Source organism: Gopherus flavomarginatus, chromosome 2, assembly GCF_025201925.1.
Source record: "Gopherus flavomarginatus isolate rGopFla2 chromosome 2, rGopFla2.mat.asm, whole genome shotgun sequence".
Taxonomy (NCBI): domain Eukaryota; kingdom Metazoa; phylum Chordata; order Testudines; family Testudinidae; genus Gopherus; species Gopherus flavomarginatus.
Genome location: NC_066618.1, coordinates 224342012 through 224364122, shown reverse-complemented (window position 1 = coordinate 224364122; position 22111 = coordinate 224342012). Strand labels below are relative to the sequence as shown.

Genomic DNA, 22111 nt, shown 5'->3' with positions numbered 1-22111 from the left:
TCTCCTCATGCCCAAGCTGCTATAGAACGGGAGATCCAGAACATGCTACAGATGGGTATAATCCGCTCATCTACCAGTGCATGGGCATCTCCAGTGGTTCTGGTACCCAAACCAGATGGGGAAATACGCTTTTGCGTGGACTACCGTAAGCTAAATGCTGTAACTCGTCCGGACAACTATCCAATGCCACGTACCGATGAGCTATTGGAAAAGTTGGGACGTGCCCAGTTCATCTCTACAATAGACTTAACCAAGGGGTACTGGCAAGTACCGCTAGATGAACCTGCCAAGGAGAGGTCAGCATTCGTCACCCATGCGAGGGTGTATGAATTCAATGTCCTTCCTTTCGGCCTTCGAAATGCACCCGCCACCTTCCAGAGGCTGGTAGATGGTCTACTAGCTGGACTGGGAGAATTTGCAGTTGCCTACCTCGATGATGTGGCCATTTTTTCAGACTCCTGGCCCGAACACCTACTACACCTGGAAAAGGTCTTTGAGCGCATCAGGCAGGCAGGACTAACTGTTAAGGCCAAAAAGTGTCAAATAGGCCAAAACAGAGTGACTTACCTGGGGCACCAGGTGGGTCGAGGAACCATAAACCCCCTACAGGCCAAGGTGGATGCTATCCAAAAGTGGCCTGTCCCACGGTCCAAGAAGCAGGTCCAATCCTTCTTAGGCTTGGCCGGATACTACAGGCGATTTGTACCACACTACAGCCAAATCGCTGCCCCACTGACCGACCTGACCAAAAAGACCCAGCCAAATGCAGTTAAGTGGACTAATGAGTGTCAAAAGGCCTTTACCCAGCTTAAGGCGATGCTCATGTCTGACCCTGTGCTCAGGGCCCCGGACTTTGACAAGCCATTCCTAGTAACCACGGATGCATCTGAGCGTGGTATAGGAGCAGTGCTCATGCAGAAAGCAACAGATCACAACTTCCATCCTGTCGTGTTTCTCAGCAAGAAACTGTCTGAGAGGAAAAGTCACTGGTCAGTCAGTGAAAAGAAATGCTATGCCATTGTGTACGCCCTGGAAAAGCTACGCCCATATGTTTGGGGACGGCGGTTCCAACTACAAACTGACCATGCTGCACTAAAGTGGCTTCATACTGCCAAGGGGAACAACAAGAAACTTCTTCGTTGGAGTTTAGCTCTCCAAGATTTTGATTTTAAAATTCAACACATCACAGGAGCTTCTAATAAAGTTGCTGATGCACTCTCCCGTGAGAGTTTCCCATAATTCAGTAGTTAAAAAGTGTTCTTAAAATGTAGAAGTCTGTTAGTTATATACTTAGGAGTATATGTAAAGGTGTATGTGTTGTATTAATCTGTTTATTTTCAAGTTCTAGAAGGAAATCGCCGCCAGTGAGCTTCCCCACTGTCTGCAATTTGGGGGGCGTGTCATAAACAGATAGCTAAGGGTTAATGTCTCTTTCACCTGAAGCACCTGACCAGAGGACCAATCAGGAAACCGGATTTTTTCAACTTTGGGTGGAGGGAATTGAGTGTCTTGGTCTTTGTTTTTCTGGCTGCCTGCTTTCTCTGAGCTTTGGAGAAGTAGTTCTACTTTCTAGTCTTCTGTTTCCAAGTGTAAGGACAAAGAGATCAGATAGTAAGTTATATGGTTTCTTTTCTTTGGTATTTGCATGAATATAAGTGCTGGAGTGCTTTGATTTGTATTCTTTTGGAATAAGGCTGTTTATTCAATATTCTTTTAAGCAATTGACCCTGTGTTGTATCATCTAATACAGAGAGAACATTTGTACTTATTTTTCTTTCTTTTTATATAAAGCTTTCTTTTAAGACTTGTTGGAGTTTTTCTTTACTTCAGGGAAATTGAGTCTGTACTCACCAGGGAATTGGTGGGAGGAAGGAATCGGGGAGATCTGTGTGTTGGATTGCTAGCCTGATGTTGCATTCCCTCTGGGGGAATAGGAAAGTACTTTTTGTTTCCAGGATTGGGAACAGAGAGGGAGATTCACTCTGTTTGGATTCACAGAGCTGGTGTCTGTGTATCTCTCCAGGAGCACCTGGAGGGGGGAAGGGAAAAAGGATTATTTCCCTTTGTTGTGAGACTCAAGGGATTTGGGTCTTGGGGTCCCCAGGGAAGGTTTTTCAGAGGGACCAGAGTGCCCCAAAACCCTCTAATTTTTTGGGTGGTGGCAGCAGGTACCAGGTCCAAGCTGGTAACTAAGCTTGGAGGTTTTCATGCTAACCCCCATATTTTGGACGCTAAGGTCCAAATCTGGGACTAAGGTTATTACACACCTGCCCTGCTGCTGACCAGATTCTCCCACACCACCCTCCCAGTACTCTCTACTAGTTCCTTTTCACAGTTGGCTGTCTTAATACCATCTGTTCCTGGCAAAAGGTACTCTGAAATACTTCGCATCAGGTCCTGCAAGGTTTTGATTTTTCTTATGACATGATTTCCTGTTAACTGACTCCGTTTTTCTCTTTTCCATTAATATTTTGCTGACAACACTGAGGAAAGCTGAAATATCTGAGGCAGGGTACTGCAAGTTCTCTAACACAGAGTCTTTCCTTTTTTTATTAGGATGAATTAAGAAAACCAATTCCTCTTTTTGTAGCTACTCATGTATGATAAAACAGATTGCTATATAGATCACCTTTGCTTACCCAATAAGAATTGGGATAATTGGGGAATAACTTTGAACTGATGGTTAAGGTCTTATGCTTGTGTTATTGGATGGCACCTGAATCTTATTAAATATGCTCTGAGAGATCATTTTATGGTTCATTAGATTTTTCTTTATAATATTGTGATAACAACATAGACCAAGTAATATTAGTTTATTTATATAATGCCATTCAACTATGGCTTTGGAGTGCCTCTCAGAGGTCTTGTTACAAGGCTTAAATAATTTTCTATAAGTCTCTGAGGTAGGTATTGTTATATCCATTTTACAGATTGATAAACTGCAGAGGAAAAGTTATGCTACTTGCCTAAGGTTCATAGTGAATTGGTGAGAGCCAGAAAGAGAACTCAGCAATCTTGTCTCCTAGTTACTTGCTATAACCACAATGTTCACACCGCATAGCCAATAAACATAATTTCTACACAATGGGCAAGATTCTGTGCCACTAGTAATAGTCGAGGGGCAGCACATGATAAAGTGTCTTTAAAGCCACCCTTGTGCTGTCTAAAGGCTACTGGGGTGCTCCAGGGTTTTTGACACAATTTAGACAGCAGCGAGAGACTAAGTTATGACACCCTCTCCAAGTTACACTCAGGTCTACTGTGCTGCAAGGAGTATTCTCAGCATCATGTGCTTTAGTCCCGCCCCCAACACACTCCATCTTCTATTAGCTGCACCACACTCCTTATAGTGGGGCTTGAGATGTGCTCCTCAGTAAGCAACTTTAGAGGTGAACATAGAACAAACAATACCTTACTTATATGCACGCTAATGAAAAACAACGAAAAGATGTCAGGTGGGGATAAGGCAAATCAAACTTCAGTTTCTAAGTTGCCTAAATGATTGCCAAGAGTTTCTCACACTATTTGATCAGCTGCAGTATTATAGTTTTTTCCTTCTGAGAATTCTCAGCACATTTCATATGGTTGGCACTTTGAAAAGAGAATAAAGCAATAAATTGCAAGATTTGTCTCATGTTTCCATATTTTGTAACAGACCTCTGTGTCTACTGGATAATCTAGGCTGGCATGCCCAAGTGGATACATGTTCTGTTCACCATATTTTGTGGTGCATCCATCAGTTTGTTCCCCTCTAGATGTATGTAAATCTGTCAGTTAAAAGTACTGGATTCCATTTATTTTGACACCCTAGTGTGCCTTTTGAGTTGCAAGAGACAATGTAAACTTTGACCTCAGAATTTCAAATAAGAGAATACCAGATATAACACTAATTCATAGAACATTGTAACAGGCAATTGTTTGTAAACACTAAATACAGAGGAGCCTCAGAATCCACCTACCATGTAAAATATGACTTTCATAAAAAGATCTATGCCATTTTGCAGGAAAACCTCCCTATTTAGGAGAACACGTGAGCATTTCCTGAAGTGACCTGAAGAAGAGCTCCGTGTAAGGTCAAAAGCTTGTCTCTTTCATCGATGGAAGTTCGTCCAATAACAGATATTACTTCACCCACCTTGTCTCTCTCAAGCACTACTCATCTTTAATCTTTTCCTCTTTAAATGCACGGTTGTTTTTTTGCAAACAGCACAGAGAAGAAAACAACACATAACCATACATAATGAAACAAAACATTAAAACATTCTACATTTCAATATGTAGAAAATGGTGTATAACAGCTATTTGTGTATGGCAAAGGCAAAAACCAAAACTTGAAACAAGCTGTAAGAAACCATCACAAACTCTTAATAAGGTCCAAAATAAAATAAACATTCTGCTTTAGAAGTGTATATATTAGACAGATAAAATAATATCCTGTGGCTAGATAGCAAGACAATACAGGATGGTAAGTTTCTCCATTGTCAAGATGTCCAGTATTTTACTGAGGGTGTGATCCCATACCTGTTAAAGCCTGGCTCAGAGGGAACATGAGGATCACACTATTGGGCAACACTGTAAAATAAGGAGGGAATCAACTTTTCTAAAAGGTGCATCCTTATCAAGGCCCAACCCGCTAAAGGACTAAGGTAGTTGTGTGGGAAAACCCAAATTCATATCAGCTTGCACTTGGCCCTTTCCCAAAAAGTTCAAAAATGAAAAATCCTGCCACGCCTCTGAAAGAGCCTCCAGCACAATTGGAGCACCAACATATACTAGAATCAGTGTGGCCCATGCAGTGATGAGCTGCTAAAATCTTAACAACCACCAGTTCCATATAAAAAGTTCTGATTTAAGGGATATGCCACAGTATGTATTTTTTGTACCAATAGGGTTACCATACGTCCATATTTTCCTGGGAGGAATTTTTAAATTTTAAAAATTCTGCCCGGACAGGAATTTAAGAACGAAAAAGCCTGACATCTCTGGGGAAATACGGATGTATGTTAACCCTACCTAAAGTTCTTTTTTAAAAAGATGAGCCTGAACTAGAAATGAGCTCCGTTTCACGTGTGCGTTCCCGCCACTCCCTTGGGGTATGCTAGGGTGACCAGATGTCCCAATTTTATAGGGACAGTCTTGATTTTTGGGTCTTTTTGTTATATAGGCTCCTATTACTCCCCACCCCCGTCCCTATTTTTCACATTTGCTGTCTGGTCAACCTAGGGTGTGCACATGTGTGGGTCCCAGCTGCTCCCTGCCCCCCCCCCCATTGAAGCAGGTGTGCAGGGTTACTGCCCTGAGAACTTCAGGGCACCAGTGGACATGGGATTGGCTGCAGACAGGGGCGTGGGACAGGGCTAGCTGGAGGCAGGGGGTGCAGGCAGGGGCTGGCTGCGGGCAGGGGCTGGGTAGAGCAGCAGGACGCAGCCCAGGCCCAGCAGACGAACTGGGAACCCACCAGGCAGCAGCAGGAGCCCCACGGCCAGAGACCCAAGGAGCAGCAGCAGCAGCAGCAGCAGCAACAGGGCCAGGAGGCAGCTCACATGGCTAGCACAGTGCAGCACCCCCCGGTGTCCAGGAGGAGGAATTACAGCTTCCCGGCCTGAGCAGGGAAGCCAGTTAACAAGCGGTTCTAAAACCGCTTCTAAATTTAACAACTGGTTCGTGGGAACCGGCTCCAGCTCACCGCTGGGCCCATGTCTACTTAATCAGGGTGGTGTCAAGTATGTTCTCTGCAACAGTGAACATGGGCTATTCAAATGCTCAGTAAAGACAGACAATGCAGCTATAGGTTTCCAGAATCCCCCTCAGAATTTAAAATTAAGATAAAACAGGAATTTTAAGGAGGGATTCTCAAAAACACTCAGCATTGTCCTAACTCTACTTCCATTGAAGTCAATGGTAAAAACAAACACACACATGACCTATCCAGGACAAGAGTTGGGCCAATACTGAACACTTCTGAAAACCTCACTTTTAATATTCAACTCTCAGTTCTCTATGCACCTTTTAGATGGAGGATTCAAAACCTTGAAAAATGGCATAGATATAGGTAATCAGCTACACATTTGTTAGATATTTAATATTTTTCCTTCAAAGTCTGTTAAGAGTCTAGAAAAGTATCATTGTTCTGTCAACATTTACTAGATTGATAATACTACACCTCATGGATATAAATTATAGTATGACCGTAATAGAGCTAAGGGATATACCTGATTATTCTTCTCAAAAAAATTAGCTAAATGTAGTAAAATCAGGAAGATACCAAACTTTATACAAGGAAAACAGTCTCCCAAAGGAAACAATGGATTGTTCACAAGGGAGATAAGAGGAGTGGGGAATAGTTAGGAATTGACACAACTCTTGTTCATATGATGTTTTGTGGAGAGCAAATACGTTAATTATTTTACAACCATACAAGGAAAGGGATACATTCAAGTGGGATATCTGGGATTTAAAACTGTTCCTTAGAAATCTCGTGTTTTGGGGATGATTGTTTTCTTTCTTCATATTTGTATAATTATCAGTATTTTAATTTCTTTGGATGAATTAGCTATTATTGAAACAGAGGTAAAATAACCTGGTTCAGAAGATCACAGAAATCAGGGATGGGAAAGCTCTATTGTGCAGTATTGGGTTAATTAAATCCACCCTCCTGAAATTTCCTTCTCACAGTAAAAACACAATTCTTTAGAATGAGAACAGGACAGATACTGTAAGTAAGGTTTACTGATGTTCTGTTGTATCTGGTTCATCTTTTGCAATGAAGCAGTTAGATCTCTAAAAACACAGTACTTACGCATTTCAGCAAACAGCTGCCTTCTTTCTGCCATGGTATTTCCTCTTTTCCCACAATCTTCAATCATTCTAAAAGACAAAATCACCAGAAAATACTTAATATCACAAACTGAACATCAGCCCTTGCCAGCCCTACCATGGCATTGTTCGGCATTAAAAATCAGATCACGTTCTCCTCCGTGGCCTAGACTTTGCTTTCAATTTAGCATGTCCTAAATAAGGGGATCTTATTGGTAAATTATATAAAGGAAGAAGAAATCAGAAAGTGTAATATCTCTGCCTCTACCAACCAAGGTTGAATTCAAACCAGTGCTCATAAAATGAAAGGCTATGTAATCTCACTAACTCTCTCTTGAGCCCCTTACTACCGCGGATATTTCTAGTTGAACTTTTAATAGTACACATGGGTGCTTGTAGTAAGTCATCATAGATCTAAAGGACCGCTGATTAAAAACCTATTAAAAGATTACATCTTTCAATAATCAGAGTTGAGCAAACAGTTCATAGTGAATACATTTATTAGCTGAATTTAGCCTCTTTTTATTGTCTATGAATTGTCTGCAAGCTGCTTACAATTTTTTTAATTTATTTGTTATTCAAAGTTAGTCACCAAATATTCTCTATGAACAGTATATAGACAAATAATGAGTCGTAAACAATTCATTATAAATATCTGATAGTCAAAATTTGACCTGGATTGGTTAGTGTTGATTTGGCACAGGGGTCACGTGGTTCTGTATTGATTTCCTAACTAGATTAGCTTATTAAGTAAGAGTAAGGCCACTCATTTACATATTCAGAATCTGTATTTCACAAACATTCTCTAACACTTGCATAATAGGCACTGTTTCTACATAATATGCCGGGCAACTCATTTGCAGAAATAAAAAAAATGCAAAAGGGGCACAAATGTAGGGGCTTTTTTTACTTGCAGAAAAATGCTTAAGGTATTTACCTAGGTCCAGTTATCAATGTCTGGTTATGAAGTTTAAAAGGGCAGTGTTTGGTTATGTATATACTCCCTCTCGATCTCATGTGTGGTCATCCATATGGGAGGGCCTTCTCTATTGAAGGAAAAATAGTATTTTCCAAACCACATGTACCATTTTCTTCCAGCAGCATAATACTAAAATCATCTTTCCTTGGTTGAAAAACCCTTCAGTTTAGCAACTATTTCCTTGTTCATGTCACCTCATCATTCTGTCGCTTTGCCCATATTTATTTGTTTTGCTGTACAGGCATTTCTTTGGCACTCATCATGGTAGTATCTGAGCAGCCAACATACATTAATGAATTCATCCTCCTGTGAGCTAAAGAAGTATTATTAACTCCATCTCATAGTTAGGGGAATAGAGGCACACAGGGATTATATGATGTGCCAGGTTCACAAAAGGTCTATGGCAGAACCAGGAGCAGAATCCAGGTCTACTGAGCCCCATCCAGTGTAGCATCTTAACCACAACACCATTCTTTTCCTGGAATGTTATACTGTTACAGTTGTTCTTTATATGGAAGGCATGCTTTTGAGACCTTTAACTTCTATAAATAGGCTCATTATTATTAATTTCCTTTATATACTATAATCCATAACCAGTGGCGGATTAACAAATTTGCCACCCCTAGGCCCTCAAAAAATTGCCCCTCCCCCATGGCAGCTCACCTCTGCTCCCCTGGGGTAAGCCTGGGAGGAAGGGGGGAGTAGGGGAATTGTGGCGCACTCAGGGGATGGCAGCAGTGGAGTGATGGTGAACTGGGGCAGGGAGCAGTTCCCTCCCCGCCCCCCAAGAGTTACTCCCTGCGCCCGTGGGCTCCAGCTCACCTCTGCTCCGCCTCCTCCAATCGTGCTGCTACTCGCTTCTCCCTCCCTCCCAGCGCTTTAGCGCGGCAAGCTTGGGAGGGAGGTGGAAGGAGGGAAGTGTGGCGCGCCTGGGGGAGGAGGCGGGCTGGGGATTTGGGGAACGGGAGGAGTTGGAGAGGGGCTGCGAGCAAATTTGCCGCCCTAGGCCTAGGCCTTGTTGGTCTAGGCGATAATACGCAGTGTCCATAACGTCCTCAAGCAGGCGAGGGTCTCACTGTGCTAGACATTTTACAGATATATTGTAAAGACAGTTCTTGCCCCAAACAGTCTTAAAGACGACACAACAGGTGGGTGAAACAGGAGGTAAGGAGGTCAGGTAACAATGACACAGGTCAATTATTGCCTAGACTGCCTCTGTGTGCAATGCAATTCATAGATGTCATTAAACTAACAAGTTGCAGTAATCTCACTTAGTTGCTTCCTATTCTTCATCTTTCACTTTGCTTCCTACCCTTGTGAAAGACAAAGTATCTTATAGTGTTACATGAAGCTAAGAAATAGTTATTTTCAAGTCCCATTGGCAGAAATTCAGTCATCTTACATCTTCAAAATCTTCTTTCCAGATTACTATGGATTTACAAAACTAGTATGCACCAAACCCCTGATGAAATTAAGATGGTATTATGACCCACTGGTCATTGTGCATTGTGTCCCCCCTCTGTGCTCAAACCACAGAAGACTGGAATCTTTTTCAGCTCTTAACTACGTAGCTTGACTCTTTAGCACAAGCTGTAGAGACTCATGCTTTCAACTCTAGACATCTTCAGGTCAATCCTCACTATCAGCCGAGATATCAGCTGCAATATTATTTTACTCCATCGATTCTATTGTGCTTATAGTAGACAACAGTTCACAGAAAAAATAGCAATTAATGTTATAAGGTTCTTCAATAGGAAATAACTTTTCTATTGTAGATAAGACAGTTATAGTGCATCTAACAACAGTTATTTTCATGGGCTAATTAATAAGGGTGTCGATCAACAAGTCAGTAAACTTAAATGTGCTGCAGATTCTCTTGCTCAGAATCCTAAAATCTGTTTCAAAACTCAAGTTTTTCAGTCTCTGAAAATATTATTTAACTTATATTGATATGCTGAGTTGATGCCTTCTATGTTCACTGTATACAATAGTCCAGCTTCAGGAAATACAGTAAATAAATGGTTTAGTAGTGACTGAGTTTGATCTGACTCTTTCAAAAGCAATCTCTTCCTCTATTTCCATGCAGCACCAAGAGCACTATTTTATAAATAGTTTTTTTTTTAATAAAAATCAGGAAATATTTGATAAGAAAATTAAACGTACTTCTCCCCCCAGCCTCCTTGCTGTTATGAGGCTTTCATTTATAAATATTGTAAAAGACTATGATTAGGGCTGCCAAATTTCTAACTGATGAAACCCAGGCAGCTTTGCCCCACCCTCTACCCTTGAGGTCCCACCCATTCCCCTGAGGCCCCGCCCATGCTTACTCTTCTCCCCCCTCCATCACTCACTCTCCAAACCTCCCCCACTCACTCCCCCCTCTACCCGGACTCGCCTGCTGCCTGGAGCAGGGGAGGGGGGTCAGTCCCCGTTGTGAGGGACCAGGGCTGGGGCAATTGGGGCATGGCAGGTCAGAAAGGAGGGAGGGTACAGGATCCCCCCCTGCCCTGGGTGGCAATACTTACCTCTTAGAGCCTGGTCCAGAAGCCAGCCACTTCTCTCTGTCAGGCATCAGCAGCTGAGCAGAGAGCAGCTCCTCCACCTGACTCCAGATGCTGCTCTTCCCACCCCCCAGTGGTGGAGCCTGGACAGCGATCACCTTCCTATGTCCAAGCCAATCAAACAAAAGGATCCTAAACAGAATCACCCACAAGAGCTCAAACCAAACCAGCTTTCCCCAGCTGCAGGGGAAAGGACTGATTCCCAAATGCAACGCCCAGGAGTGCCGGCCTTTCTCCAGTACTACTCCATTCCCTCCTGAGCTGCAGACCTCACATGCAATCCCCCAGCCTATCCCTTCCAGGCAGAGCTGGAGGTCACCGCCAAATACAGCTAGCTGAACTTCCCCCCGCTTAAGCCACACAATATTTGCACCCAGAGCCCTGCTCTATTTATTGGCCCCCAACAAGATGGACCCTGCAATGTTCATTAACCCCTTACAAACACCCCAGAACACACAACCCACAAAGGGCCGAAGGACTTTTCATCCAAAAGCCCTGCAATATCCATACCTCCCCACACCTTTCTTATTCTCCTCCCAAAACAATCACGTCCCAATGCCCCACAATAGTGACTGCCATCCAACTCACAGCTTGCAATGCCACCCTCTCGAAACCCAGCTGCAAACCCCTGCCACAAGCCCCTCATTATCCCCCAAAAAGTGCACCCCCAAGAACCCTGTGGCATATAGTACCCTGCCCCACAATCCCTCCCCATTTGCATGGGGCAGGGAGCTACCACTGGCCACACTGCCCTCTGCTAGGGCAACTTTTACCCTCCTTCCATCCCAGGAGCCCCAGCAGCAGGTGCCAGCTTCTCCTCGCATGAAGCCAAGGGGCAACTTACTAGGGCTGCAGTAATGGCAGCATCCCCTTCCCCCCACGGCAAGGATGCAGTGCCAGGGGTGCCCCTGAGGCGTCGGTTCCAGCTCCAGGTGTCCATCAGCCCCACAGCCAAGGCAATTGTGATACGCATCCACACAGCAGTGGCCAGCTCCGAGAAGTCTTTCAGCAACTGAGGTCAGCCCTACTGTGGCCAACTGAACAGCTGACCAGACGCTGCCAGGTTCCCTTTTCGACTGTACATTCCAGTCAAAAACTGGACACCTGGCAACCCTAATGTCATATGTCTAGTCCATCTCATATGAGTTAGACTGCTATAGTAGAAACTGAGGATTTTAATAGTCTCTGTTCTATAGCTATTCTTCCTACTACCAGTACATTTCTGTATTTTGAACTATGCTATATGAAGCGGGTCTTTTGCATGTCAAGTAGCACTGCTGTGGGTCTTGTTTTGAATCATTAACCCTAGGAAGGAACAAATTAATTGCCATATATGCACAAATTTTGCTCATTTTATCATCTGGTCGATGCTACCCAATTAACATTTTGACAAAGGCCTATCTCACAGGCATGGTCTAGGATAGATAAACATAAAGGGAGTCAGCAAGAGTGCTGGTGAGTGAAATCATACACTGAATTTGATCAATCATGGCATAAAGAAATTATGAAGTCCTATGTAATAGGTATGATGCAAGTGAGGGCACAACATTAATTTATACAAAGTGGGACACAGCTCCAGCAGGAGAGATTGAAAAAGACCCACCTTAAAATAGCCAATAGCCCGGTGATTAGGAAACTCACCTAGAATGTGGGAGATGAAGATTCACATTCTTGCTCTGGGTATGCCCACATCCCAGGTGAGCACCCTCAGCACCACCCTATGCAATCAGTTAATTGCTTGGATTCTAGCCACTCTCTCTTTGGCTTTTCGTGAACAATTTTCTAAATGTTTTAGTTTCGTTTCACAGCTGAACGGGGAAAATTTCTGACATCTCTAAACTCTTCCTGGGACAAGAAAACTGTTTCCCTCCCACACCTTCCTTTGGGAGGCCAAGGTGTTAGCACCTCTTAAACAAGCAGTTTTCTTGTCCTTGCTCAAGAAGACACCTGAAATGAGCAGTTTTCTACACAGCTGTTCAATTTTTAAAAAAACAGCTTTGGCTAAGCAATAATATTCTGTTGTCAGTACAGGCTTTCTGTCTTTAAATGAGGGGTGGGAAAACTATGGCCTGCGGGCTGGACCGTTCTGCCCAGCCCCCGAGCTCCTGGCCCGGGAGGCTTGCCCCTGGCCCCTCCTATGCTGTCCCCCTTCCCTGCAGCCTCAGCTCGCTCCGCCGCCGGTGGAATGCTCTGGGCGTTGGGGCTGTGAGCTCCTGGGGCAATGCAGCTGCAGAGCTGGTCCTGACCCGGTGCTCTGTGCTGAGTAGGGGTGGTGACGGCGGAGGTGGTAGTGTGGCCCGGCTCCAGCCGGTCGGTGTAGCTGTAGCGCCGCTGGCCACTGGTGCTCCAGGCAGCGCGGTAAGGCGGCAGGGAGCAGGGGGCTTGGTAGAGGGCAGGGGAGTTTGGGGTGGTGGTTTGAGGTGGGGGTGTGGATGGTGGTCATGGGGGAAACAAGGGTTGAATGGGGGCAGGGGTCCGGGGGGAGCAGTCAGGAAGGGGGGGTTGGATGGCGAGGCAGGGGGCAGGCAGGGGCAGCGTTTCCGGGGGCAGTCAGGGGACAGGGAGAAGGGGTGGTTGGATGGGGCATGGGTTCCAGGGGGGCCATCAGGAATGAGAGGAGGGGTTGGATGGGGCAGCGGGGGTCCGGGGGCAGTCAGGGGACAGGGAGCGAGTGGGTGTGTGTGGATTGGGTAGGGTCTCAGGGGGCTGTCAGGGAACAGGGTGGTTGGATGGGGCAGGAGTCCTGGAGGGGGCAGATAGGAGGTGGGGGCTGGGCCATGACCCCCTCCCCTAACTGGCCCTCCATACAGTTTACAAAACATGACGTGGCCCTCAGGCCAAAAAGTTTGCCTGCCCCTGTTTAAAACCCATTATCTACATATTTCTTCTTTGTAAGTTGATTAAACCCTTACCCAGGCACCCATCAACTGCTGTTACTTGGGACACTCTGGTTTAAATCGTCCTCTGCAATCTGTAAACCATTATTTCTTTCTATGACTTAGTAATACTAGAAATATTGATTTATGAAAAGGAAGCTACCCTCCAACATCTAGCCTATAGTTATTTTAAATATATCTTGAAAGCTGCAGCCAATACCCACGCATGGTCTATGGTAATGTAAGATGAATTAATGTGAAATCATCTTTTCCCCTCTCCTTTCTTCTCACCCCCATAAATAGACACTGTGGGTCAAATTCAACTCTGGTGAAAGCGGGTGCCACTGTGCTGACTGCAGCAGAGTCATATCTGTGCTTACTTCAGAGATGAATTTGGTCTGGTGAGTAGAAGGTTAAGAGAGATGTTAAGTGCTGGGTAAAACCATATTTGCAAAGTCACCAACTTCAGCAATCCTTGAAGTTAATAACTAGAATCCAGAAGGGCCATTTCAGAACCTTTCCCCCCTTAATGGATTTACTGGTGCCTTATGAATGACTTGTTCCATTTCTTTTAATGAAGTAGGCCTCTAATAGGTCTCTCTCAGCTTTACATTCCAGCACTAATCTTTGGCAATATAATAAAACTGTTCAGTGCTCTTTCCTGAGGCTAGGTATAATTGCATGGCACTTGCAGTACTTGTTTGTACTTTATCTAGATGAGCTACTCACAGTGTAGAAGAAAAAAAGCTGTTACTAAGCTCATATCAAATGTGTGCCTCAGCAATTCTGCCTCTTCAACAGCTTGTCTTGTTCAACTTCTAAATTAAAAAAAAAATCTATGTCTTGAGTCATACATTTAGTAAAATGTTTTCTTCATTTTTAGGAAAGAATGTGATCAGAGACTGTTCATTCGTTTCCCTTTTGGGAGTTCCCTAAACACAGGATAGGCTTTTCAAAAGCACACAGCACTGGTATAATTCTTCTCTCATTGAAGTTTTGCCGTAAACTTCAGTGGGAGCAGCAGTGAGCTAAGTCTGAGCCTGTTTGAAAAACTGACTCTTAAGGTCTGAAAAACAAATCATCCTCATAAAAAAATCAACACAACACCAAAAAGAAATGGAAACAGTTTCCTGATCAGACACTTGAAAAGTGTCCAAATATACCAATACCAAAACTAATGGACACTACAAAACCAGCATCTTAACAAAGGCTAACACAATTCTCATGCTTCAGGCTTGTTTGTCTGTGGCAGTTTTTGAACACTAGGGTGAAAGCCTGTCCCCAGTGAAGTCAATGAGAGTTCTGCCCTTGATTTCAATGGGGCCAGTATTTCACCCTTCAGCTATCATTTGTTTATTCAATATGTTTGAAAACTCTTATTTTTTAAAGATAAAAGTATCATCAACATTAATATTAGTCTATGCCTCTTCCATATCTGGTTTGCCGTTCTACTGCCTTTGACTTGGGCAGCAAAAAGCACATTTTATAGGGAAACCCATAATATAACTCTAGTGATAAGATGGCAGAGGGTCCTGAAGAGAAGCATTACGTAGTTAATAATCTCTTTCCTTGAGACAGAGCATGTTGACTCCTGCTTTCACTCGGGGCTCTTCTTTGGCAGTGCAGTGCCACAAGGCAGGCTGGAGCATTGCACATATAATTAAATTCCTACAGAGCTAAAAGGATTTCTTAGCTTTCCTTGTGCTGGTACAATTAAACCCACATTCATTTATAATAAGCCAGCAGTGACAGAACTAGGTTATGGAGGGTTTACGCATTTCAAGGCTGGTTCTAGTTTTTGGTACACAAAGATCTGAGGCCTATTTTACTGTAGGACAACAACTAGTTTCATCTCCTTTGTAAATCATAAACAACCTCTAAAGAAACTGTGTGAATACTATACAAGAAAATATATGGCTAAACAACTAAAATTATTTATTACCCATGCACCTATTGTGAAATCAGCTGAAATCTTCTTTTAGTACAATAAAAACCTGGCAACTGATTCATTAGACCTCTGAGTTTTCAACCAATTTGGTTGTTTAACACGGGACTATGTGGCTTAAAATCATTTTGTATCATTGTCCCCTTACTGATTGGTAGATTTTGGTGTCCAAAACTATCAAATGGCTAGCCATGGACTGAGAGAAGTTCAAATAACACTGTGAGCTAAAAATATTGCTTTTCTCTAAATTGAGAATTGAATGAACATATGACAAAAAAAAGACAGCACACATGGGGCACAAATACAGTAGGATAAACACTCAGACATGACAATTCAAAAAGCACCAAGAATATCACCCAGTATAACAGAGGCAAGTAGCTAGAGTTAACTAAGAAATCATTATGGCATGAGAGAGTCCATAATTACATGCGGGGACATATTTAATATTAAGGAATGTAACTCTATTGTATGTAGAAGTTTTCAGGGTGCAGCGTTTTCTTGGAAAAGCAAGAGATGGAACAGATAAGAAATTTTTTTTCTACCCCACACCTTCTAAATTATTTCAATATTTGCTGAAGAGCAGAAGTGGCTGTGATTTAGGGGACTTCAGCTTAGGTTCTCCCAGCACAAGAGAACTGGAGAAGTAAACTCTTTTTAATGTCCACCACATATAATACAGAAGGTTAATGTAAGCTCTTCTGTTACAAAGCTATCCATAATGGGGTGTACGGACCCTTTAAGAATAAAGGGGGCCAGAAGACTCCGTTCCAGGTGTTGGAATGAACAAAGGCCAGAAAATGGCCTGGCAGCAGAAGAGAGGAAGTGGTCCTGGGGAATTAGGAGTTGGATGAGGGATGCACAAACCCCAAGATAGTTCCTTTAAAGGCCTGGGATCAGGAGCCCTATAACGTGGTGGGGGAGTGGGCAGAGCTTCCCTCTCTTCCAGCCAATTGGAAGGAGCTCTCTGGAGGAGTGCAATACACAGATTGCCTTCTCCTTAGAACAGAGGAGACATGGAAGGAGATGGAAGGCAGGGCCAGAGGGCTGAACTCCAGCCAGGAAGAGCTGGGACTGGTGGCTTTGAATGGACTAGAGCATCAGAGGAAGAACTCTGAGTATGGCAGAAGAGCCAGAGCTAAATATGAACTGTTGAACTATGATTCTGGACTTCATGCTGGGGATTGTTTGGATTATTTTATGATTAAGGATGCCGAGTGAGGACTGTGTGAACTTTATTTGATATTAAACCTGCCCCAGACAGGGATGCTGTGAGCCACCACAGAGACTGTGTGGAGAGCTGAAGGGGGCTGCAAGAGGGGTAGGATGCCTGTAAAGCAAACTCCTGGCCATGAGGAGATGCTCAGGTTGTGGCCACCCTGCTACACTTTCTTGACGCAAATCTGTTCGGTCTCTGCCTCACAGCAAATCCAGGCCCTAAAGTAACTGAATTAGCCATTGGATTACCATACGTCTTGCTATATATCAGTCTGGTTCATTAGCTTTTCGTGATTAATGAATAGCTGAAAATTTAGTGGAGGCAAGAATATTAGCAAAAACTATGCACTTAATTAATTATATATTTGGCTTCCAATGTCATCACTACAGCATAGTGTAGCATAGTAGCCGTCCGGAGGTGAAAAACTGAAATAATGAATAATCCAAGAGCAAAAAACACCTTATTTCAACAGGTACAGGATGACGGCACACAAAGGCAAATGCTAACTAAAAGGATGGAACATTAGATACCCCCCACTGGGTAGTTTATGCTCCCAAATAAAAAAGGCTTAATCCACTGAATTACTTTTAACCTAATTAAAATCTGACATTTTATTACACAATATTATTTTTACAACAGCATACAGGGAAAAAATGTTACACAGTATAATTAGGCAGAAAATGGACTTGTACAAAAAGCCAGAATGCAAAACTAATGTCTGAAATATTATGTGCAAAGCTAATGCCTGGTTTGCTAGGAAATGGACAAAATAATAAAATAATAAAATAATAATAATAATAATAATAAAATAAAAAAGCACTGCTCTATACTGATTCACTGCTCCAACTCCTTGAAAATACACACACAACCACCAGCACACCTCGGGTTGTACTAAATAACTACAATTACTGTAGTAAATACCAAATATGCTGGGAACATTTTCAGTAAAACAGCTTTTAAGCTGTAAAGATCTCTGCTACAGAGCATAAACATTTCATCTTGTAGAAATATGTTCTCATGCCCTCATCCTTGCTTTCAGAAATGTAGCTGGATAAATATCCGTGTCCTGGATTTACCTTTCAGATGGTGGGGAGAGGGAGAATGAGGGAAGCCCATGACAAAAGCAGCTGTAAAGTGGCAGTTATTTTTGAAAAATGTCTGATGCTCTTCAGAAACCCCGAAGAGCTGTTTTTCTTTATGTAAAGTACATAAGATTCTGGTTAGGAACATTATTCTAGGGGCAGATCAGTGTAAAGCAAGAGCACAGACACTCACATGCTAGTACTGTGTCCAGTTTGGGGCCCCACACTACAAAAAGGATGGGGAAAAACTGGAAAGAATCTAGGAGAGAGCAACAAAAATGATTAGGGGGCTGGAGCATATGACTTATGGAGGACAGGCTGAGGGAATTAGGATTGTTTAGTCTGCAGAAGAGAAGAATGAGGGGGGATTTGATAGCTGCTTTCTACATGAAAGGGGGTTCCAAAGAGGATGATGGATCTAGACTGTTCTCAGAGGTAGCAGATGACAGAACAAGGAGTAATGGTCTCAAGTTGCAGTGGGGGAGGTTTAGGTTGGATATTAGGAAAAAAACTTTTTCATTAGGAGGGTGGTGAAGCACTGGAATGGGTTACCTAGGGAGATGGTGGCATCTCCTTCCTTAGAATTTTTTAAGGTCAGGCTTGACAAAGCCCTGGCTGAGATGATTTAGTTGGGGATTGGTCCTGCTTTGAGCAGGGGGTTGGACAAGATAACCTCCTGAGGTCCTTTCCAACCCTGATAGTCTATGATTGTTCTAGAATGCACAAAATATGTTTCCTAATTTTTGTGGAAAAGTCACATTTGTAGCATCAATGTCCTGTTCCATAAAGCATTAAAACAACACAAATACAATGCATATAACAGAGATGCATGGTCAGTATAAGTCTTTTGTCATGCTCAGCACAAAGAATACCTACCTCAAAATATTTCAAAACCCTCCTCTCTATACAAAGATTATAGCTACTCATTTTCCTTTTTACTTCTGCTCAGCTGTCCATTACACTGCATACAAGTTATGTACTGCAGTACAAAAACTATGTTTTTTATATAAATGCAAACTTAAAGCAATGAAAGAAGATAAACATACCATGCTGTTTCTCCTTCAGTACTGGGACAAATTAACAATCAGATTCTGATACCTTGAGTGGTGCTGAGAACTACCTTGCTCTCTGAGACTTCACGGAGCAAGGCACTGCTCAACATACATGAATAAGGATTATGGATCTGGCCCAATAAAAACAGTTAAAGTGGCATCCCATTGTGCACTGATGTTGGAGGCCATATTCACTGTTTCTACTATGTTGTGTTTTGCCCGTGTATGGGCTGAGGGACGCATTCAAACCTTTGCACAGCTGCTCATGGCCAGGTAACAGTCCCTGTAATTTCAGGAGCGTAGGGACTGCTTGTTCCTGCTTCTTCTAGAAAAGCAAAATATCCAGCATGCATAGTGCCTATCGTAAGATGTGCTTCAAGCACAATCATCTTTGGTGCCAACAGGTGCAATGCACTAAATGCTGCAGTCTAGCACTTAAAAAAGGTATCCATTTCTAGTCTGTCATATTTTAATGTACTTTGCATTCTATCTGCTGATTTATTTTATTTTATTTTCATAAGCAGGAGTCTTTCAAATCCCTTCCACAAAATCAGGTTTGGAAATGCAAATTCTAATCTAGGAGCCTATGTCCTTAGAGGTCTGACCCTTTCCGGGACCCCTGCCATAACATCAGCAGCTGATTAGACTCTGAGGCTTTTACTAAATACTACAATCATTCTTTGGAGGTTTGGTGAAAAGGATCTGGAAGAGGAATGCTTACCTCCTTCATTAGGGCAACACAGAGAGCTCTCAGTCCTCATTTTCTGCATTGTCCTTGAAGACCTCTTGCACTAAGCTTTAAAACCAGGAAGGAAATCAGTCACAGTTTTCCACAATGCTTAGCTCTCCAAGGACTCTCCAGGTCACTTTCAAACTAGCCAGGCTGCATGCTGTCACCCACAGCTTGAGTGAGGAGTGGTAACACTTTCCCAAGCTCCATCTACCAACTAAACTAAACTCATCTGGGGACAACAAAATGGGATGCCCTTGACAGTGGTTTGTGCAGATGTTTGAAGAAGGACCACATTCTCGGCTGGGCTCTTCAGGTTTGGTTCCCCACTTAAAGGAGTTGGGATTCACCCAGGCATGTACCTTGGACTTAGCAACCAGACTCACATGACATCAAAATCTCAGAATTCGTTGTGGATTTTTTAAAAAATTTTTTTTAAGTTTTCAGGGTTGCAAAAATCCTGACAGCGTAACTCTGAAAACATGGTATCTGCCTGAGTCTGCGTGGGAGAGGAAGGGCAATTACAAGAGGATGGTCGAGCTATTAGTAGTGAAGATGCTACTTCCAGGCAGCAGCCCAAAGTTACACGCTGTTTAGCCAAGGCTGGGTGTCTAGACATCAAAGGAACACCAAACAATTAAAGACTCTCTGGAAAGAGAGAGGGAAGAGGGAGTTGTCAGTGAGCTAATCCTGGGGAGAACAGACTGCTAGGGAAACAGACAGGTCCTGTGGGATGTCTGAACCAGTTGGGCCCTTCCCAAACTTCCAGGGGATGTTAGGGTTTAAGGAAGCTAGACATGAAGATAGAGTGTTTATTGTGTTAAGCTCTTTCCCTCTGAAATGCTTTGTTTTTATGTGAACAATATTTTGCTTTAAGGCGGCTTTAAGATACCACTGATCCTAGCTCCCAGAGGGAACAGAACTGCAGATACTGATCCTAAGTCAGACCTGCTGAGTTAATCACAGTTAGTACCAGGTAACTGCAACCCCAAACCCAGTCTCAGAGCATGAGAATCATGACCCTACCCAGAGAGAAATGACTACTTGAGGCCTGAGACCTGACAGGGAGCACTCTGAGACCAGGTGGGGTCAGAAGTGCAATCAGCCCAGTAACTAACTGATGCTGCCATATCATTTCAGGCTCTCTGCAAACACAGGCAGACAGCGTATTGGTTTATGCTCAGATCACATTCTGAAGGTTCTCTCCAAAACTTAGAGATTTAAAAGAAAAGAAAACAAAACAAAACAGAGATTGTGGAGAAGAATTCAACCTTAGAAAAATGTTGGGTCAGTGACCTGGCACAACCCAACCCAGTTTGTGCCATGCTGACAGATGGAATATATCTGGTCCAACCACTTGAGTAAGATGGGTGTCTTGTACAACAATGACATGCCATTTCTGGGAAGACTTGCTAAAGTTACCTTTCTTTGAAGGAACCCACCCCCCCTCTCCGCAAGAGTTTTTCCTTGCCATTGTAAAAAAGCCTGGACTCAGCAGGAGTCCTAATGGGAATAGCTACTTACAACTGTGTATTTTCTCTGTGATGAAGTGGGCAGAGAGAATATGAGAGGTACATTGACTAGAGCACCAGCCCCATCCAGTTCTCCCATAGTTTCTTCTGTTGCTTTTCTCTGCCTCCTCTCCCCGATGCCTCCCATGTCACCTCTCTTGATTTCCCTCTTACAGTCTTCCCTCATATCATTTCACCAAGCAGTGCTATCCTGCTGCAGACCAACTAAATGAAAGTAAGACAGTTCTTTCATCTGTTTCACTTTGTAGTCCACTTTGTAGAGTCATAACTAAGGAACGAAGCAGAACACACAGCTGGACTCTTGGACACTGGACTCTGATCACTTCCTCTGTGCTAAATGTGCACTGCAAACTTCAAAGTGCAACAGATCAGAGTTGTGTAACTTTTACTTTGCAGCTATAGTGAACAGACTGTAGAAGAGACTGGAAGACACCGATGGGGAGACAAGGCACAGGGGCAAGGTTGTAGGAGGCCTAAGCAGATTGCTAGGAGGGAGAAACTGTATGACATGGGTCTGTCCCATTAGACACTTTTCATCTGCTATTATGGGGAATTCTGTCAGATAGTTTTTAGGAGTGGTCTTATTTAAGTGAGCCCTGCACTCTTTGCGAGGGGTTTATATTACATCAATAGGGCTCATCCCTGACAGCAAAACTTCTGGAGCCATCAGGTGCATAGGCTTCCAATTGCTAAAATGAAGCATCTCCTCCAGCATGGGGGCAGTGAGAAACGGAATCTATTGCGCAATGGGCATGACACTTACCTGAGATGTGGGAGACGAGGGTTCAAGTCGCTACTTAATTATACAAAGTGGAACAGCTCTGAGAGGAGAGAAACTCACCCCAGAATAGCTTGATGGGTAAGGCACTGATCTGGGATATGGGAGACCAGCATTTAAGTACTTGCTTTCAATCAGGCAGAGCAAGGATTGGTTCTCTCGTGTCTCCTGCAGCTCAGGTGAATGTAATAACCACTGGGATACTGATTGTAATAGTATCTGTCTCTCTCGAACAGTTTTGAAAGATCTCAGTTTTGTCCTGGTGCAGAATGAAGACTTTTTAAAAAATCCTCATGCAATGGGAAAAGCCGCTTCAACTCTGCTCCAGTGGAGCCCCTTTTGATTTCGGCAGAAGCAGCAGTTCTTCATGACAGTTTTTTCCAGGGTCCAAAGCCACCTATCAGAAGCAAGAGTTACATGAACGTTCCCTCTCAATACAGAGGCAATGAAGGAGTCACAAGAGACAAGGGTGGGGTAGATCATATTCCACAGTAGTAACAGCACTGGAACTCTTTCAAGCAGGTCATTCCTGATGGAATCAATC

General features: G+C 43.3%; 1 protein-coding gene across 25 annotated transcripts in view; it reads right to left on the bottom strand.

Moving 5' to 3' along the window:
• Positions 1–22111, bottom strand: part of DTNA (dystrobrevin alpha) — a 342834-nt gene that overhangs the window by 149830 nt on the left and 170893 nt on the right. For all 25 annotated transcript variants that reach the window (XM_050941967.1, XM_050941964.1, XM_050941966.1 and 22 more), the window contains exon 2: positions 6800–6867. In XM_050941967.1, the coding sequence (XP_050797924.1) occupies positions 6800–6866 (67 nt within the window). In that variant the 5' untranslated portion in view covers position 6867. The remainder of the gene's footprint in view (positions 1–6799; positions 6868–22111) is intronic.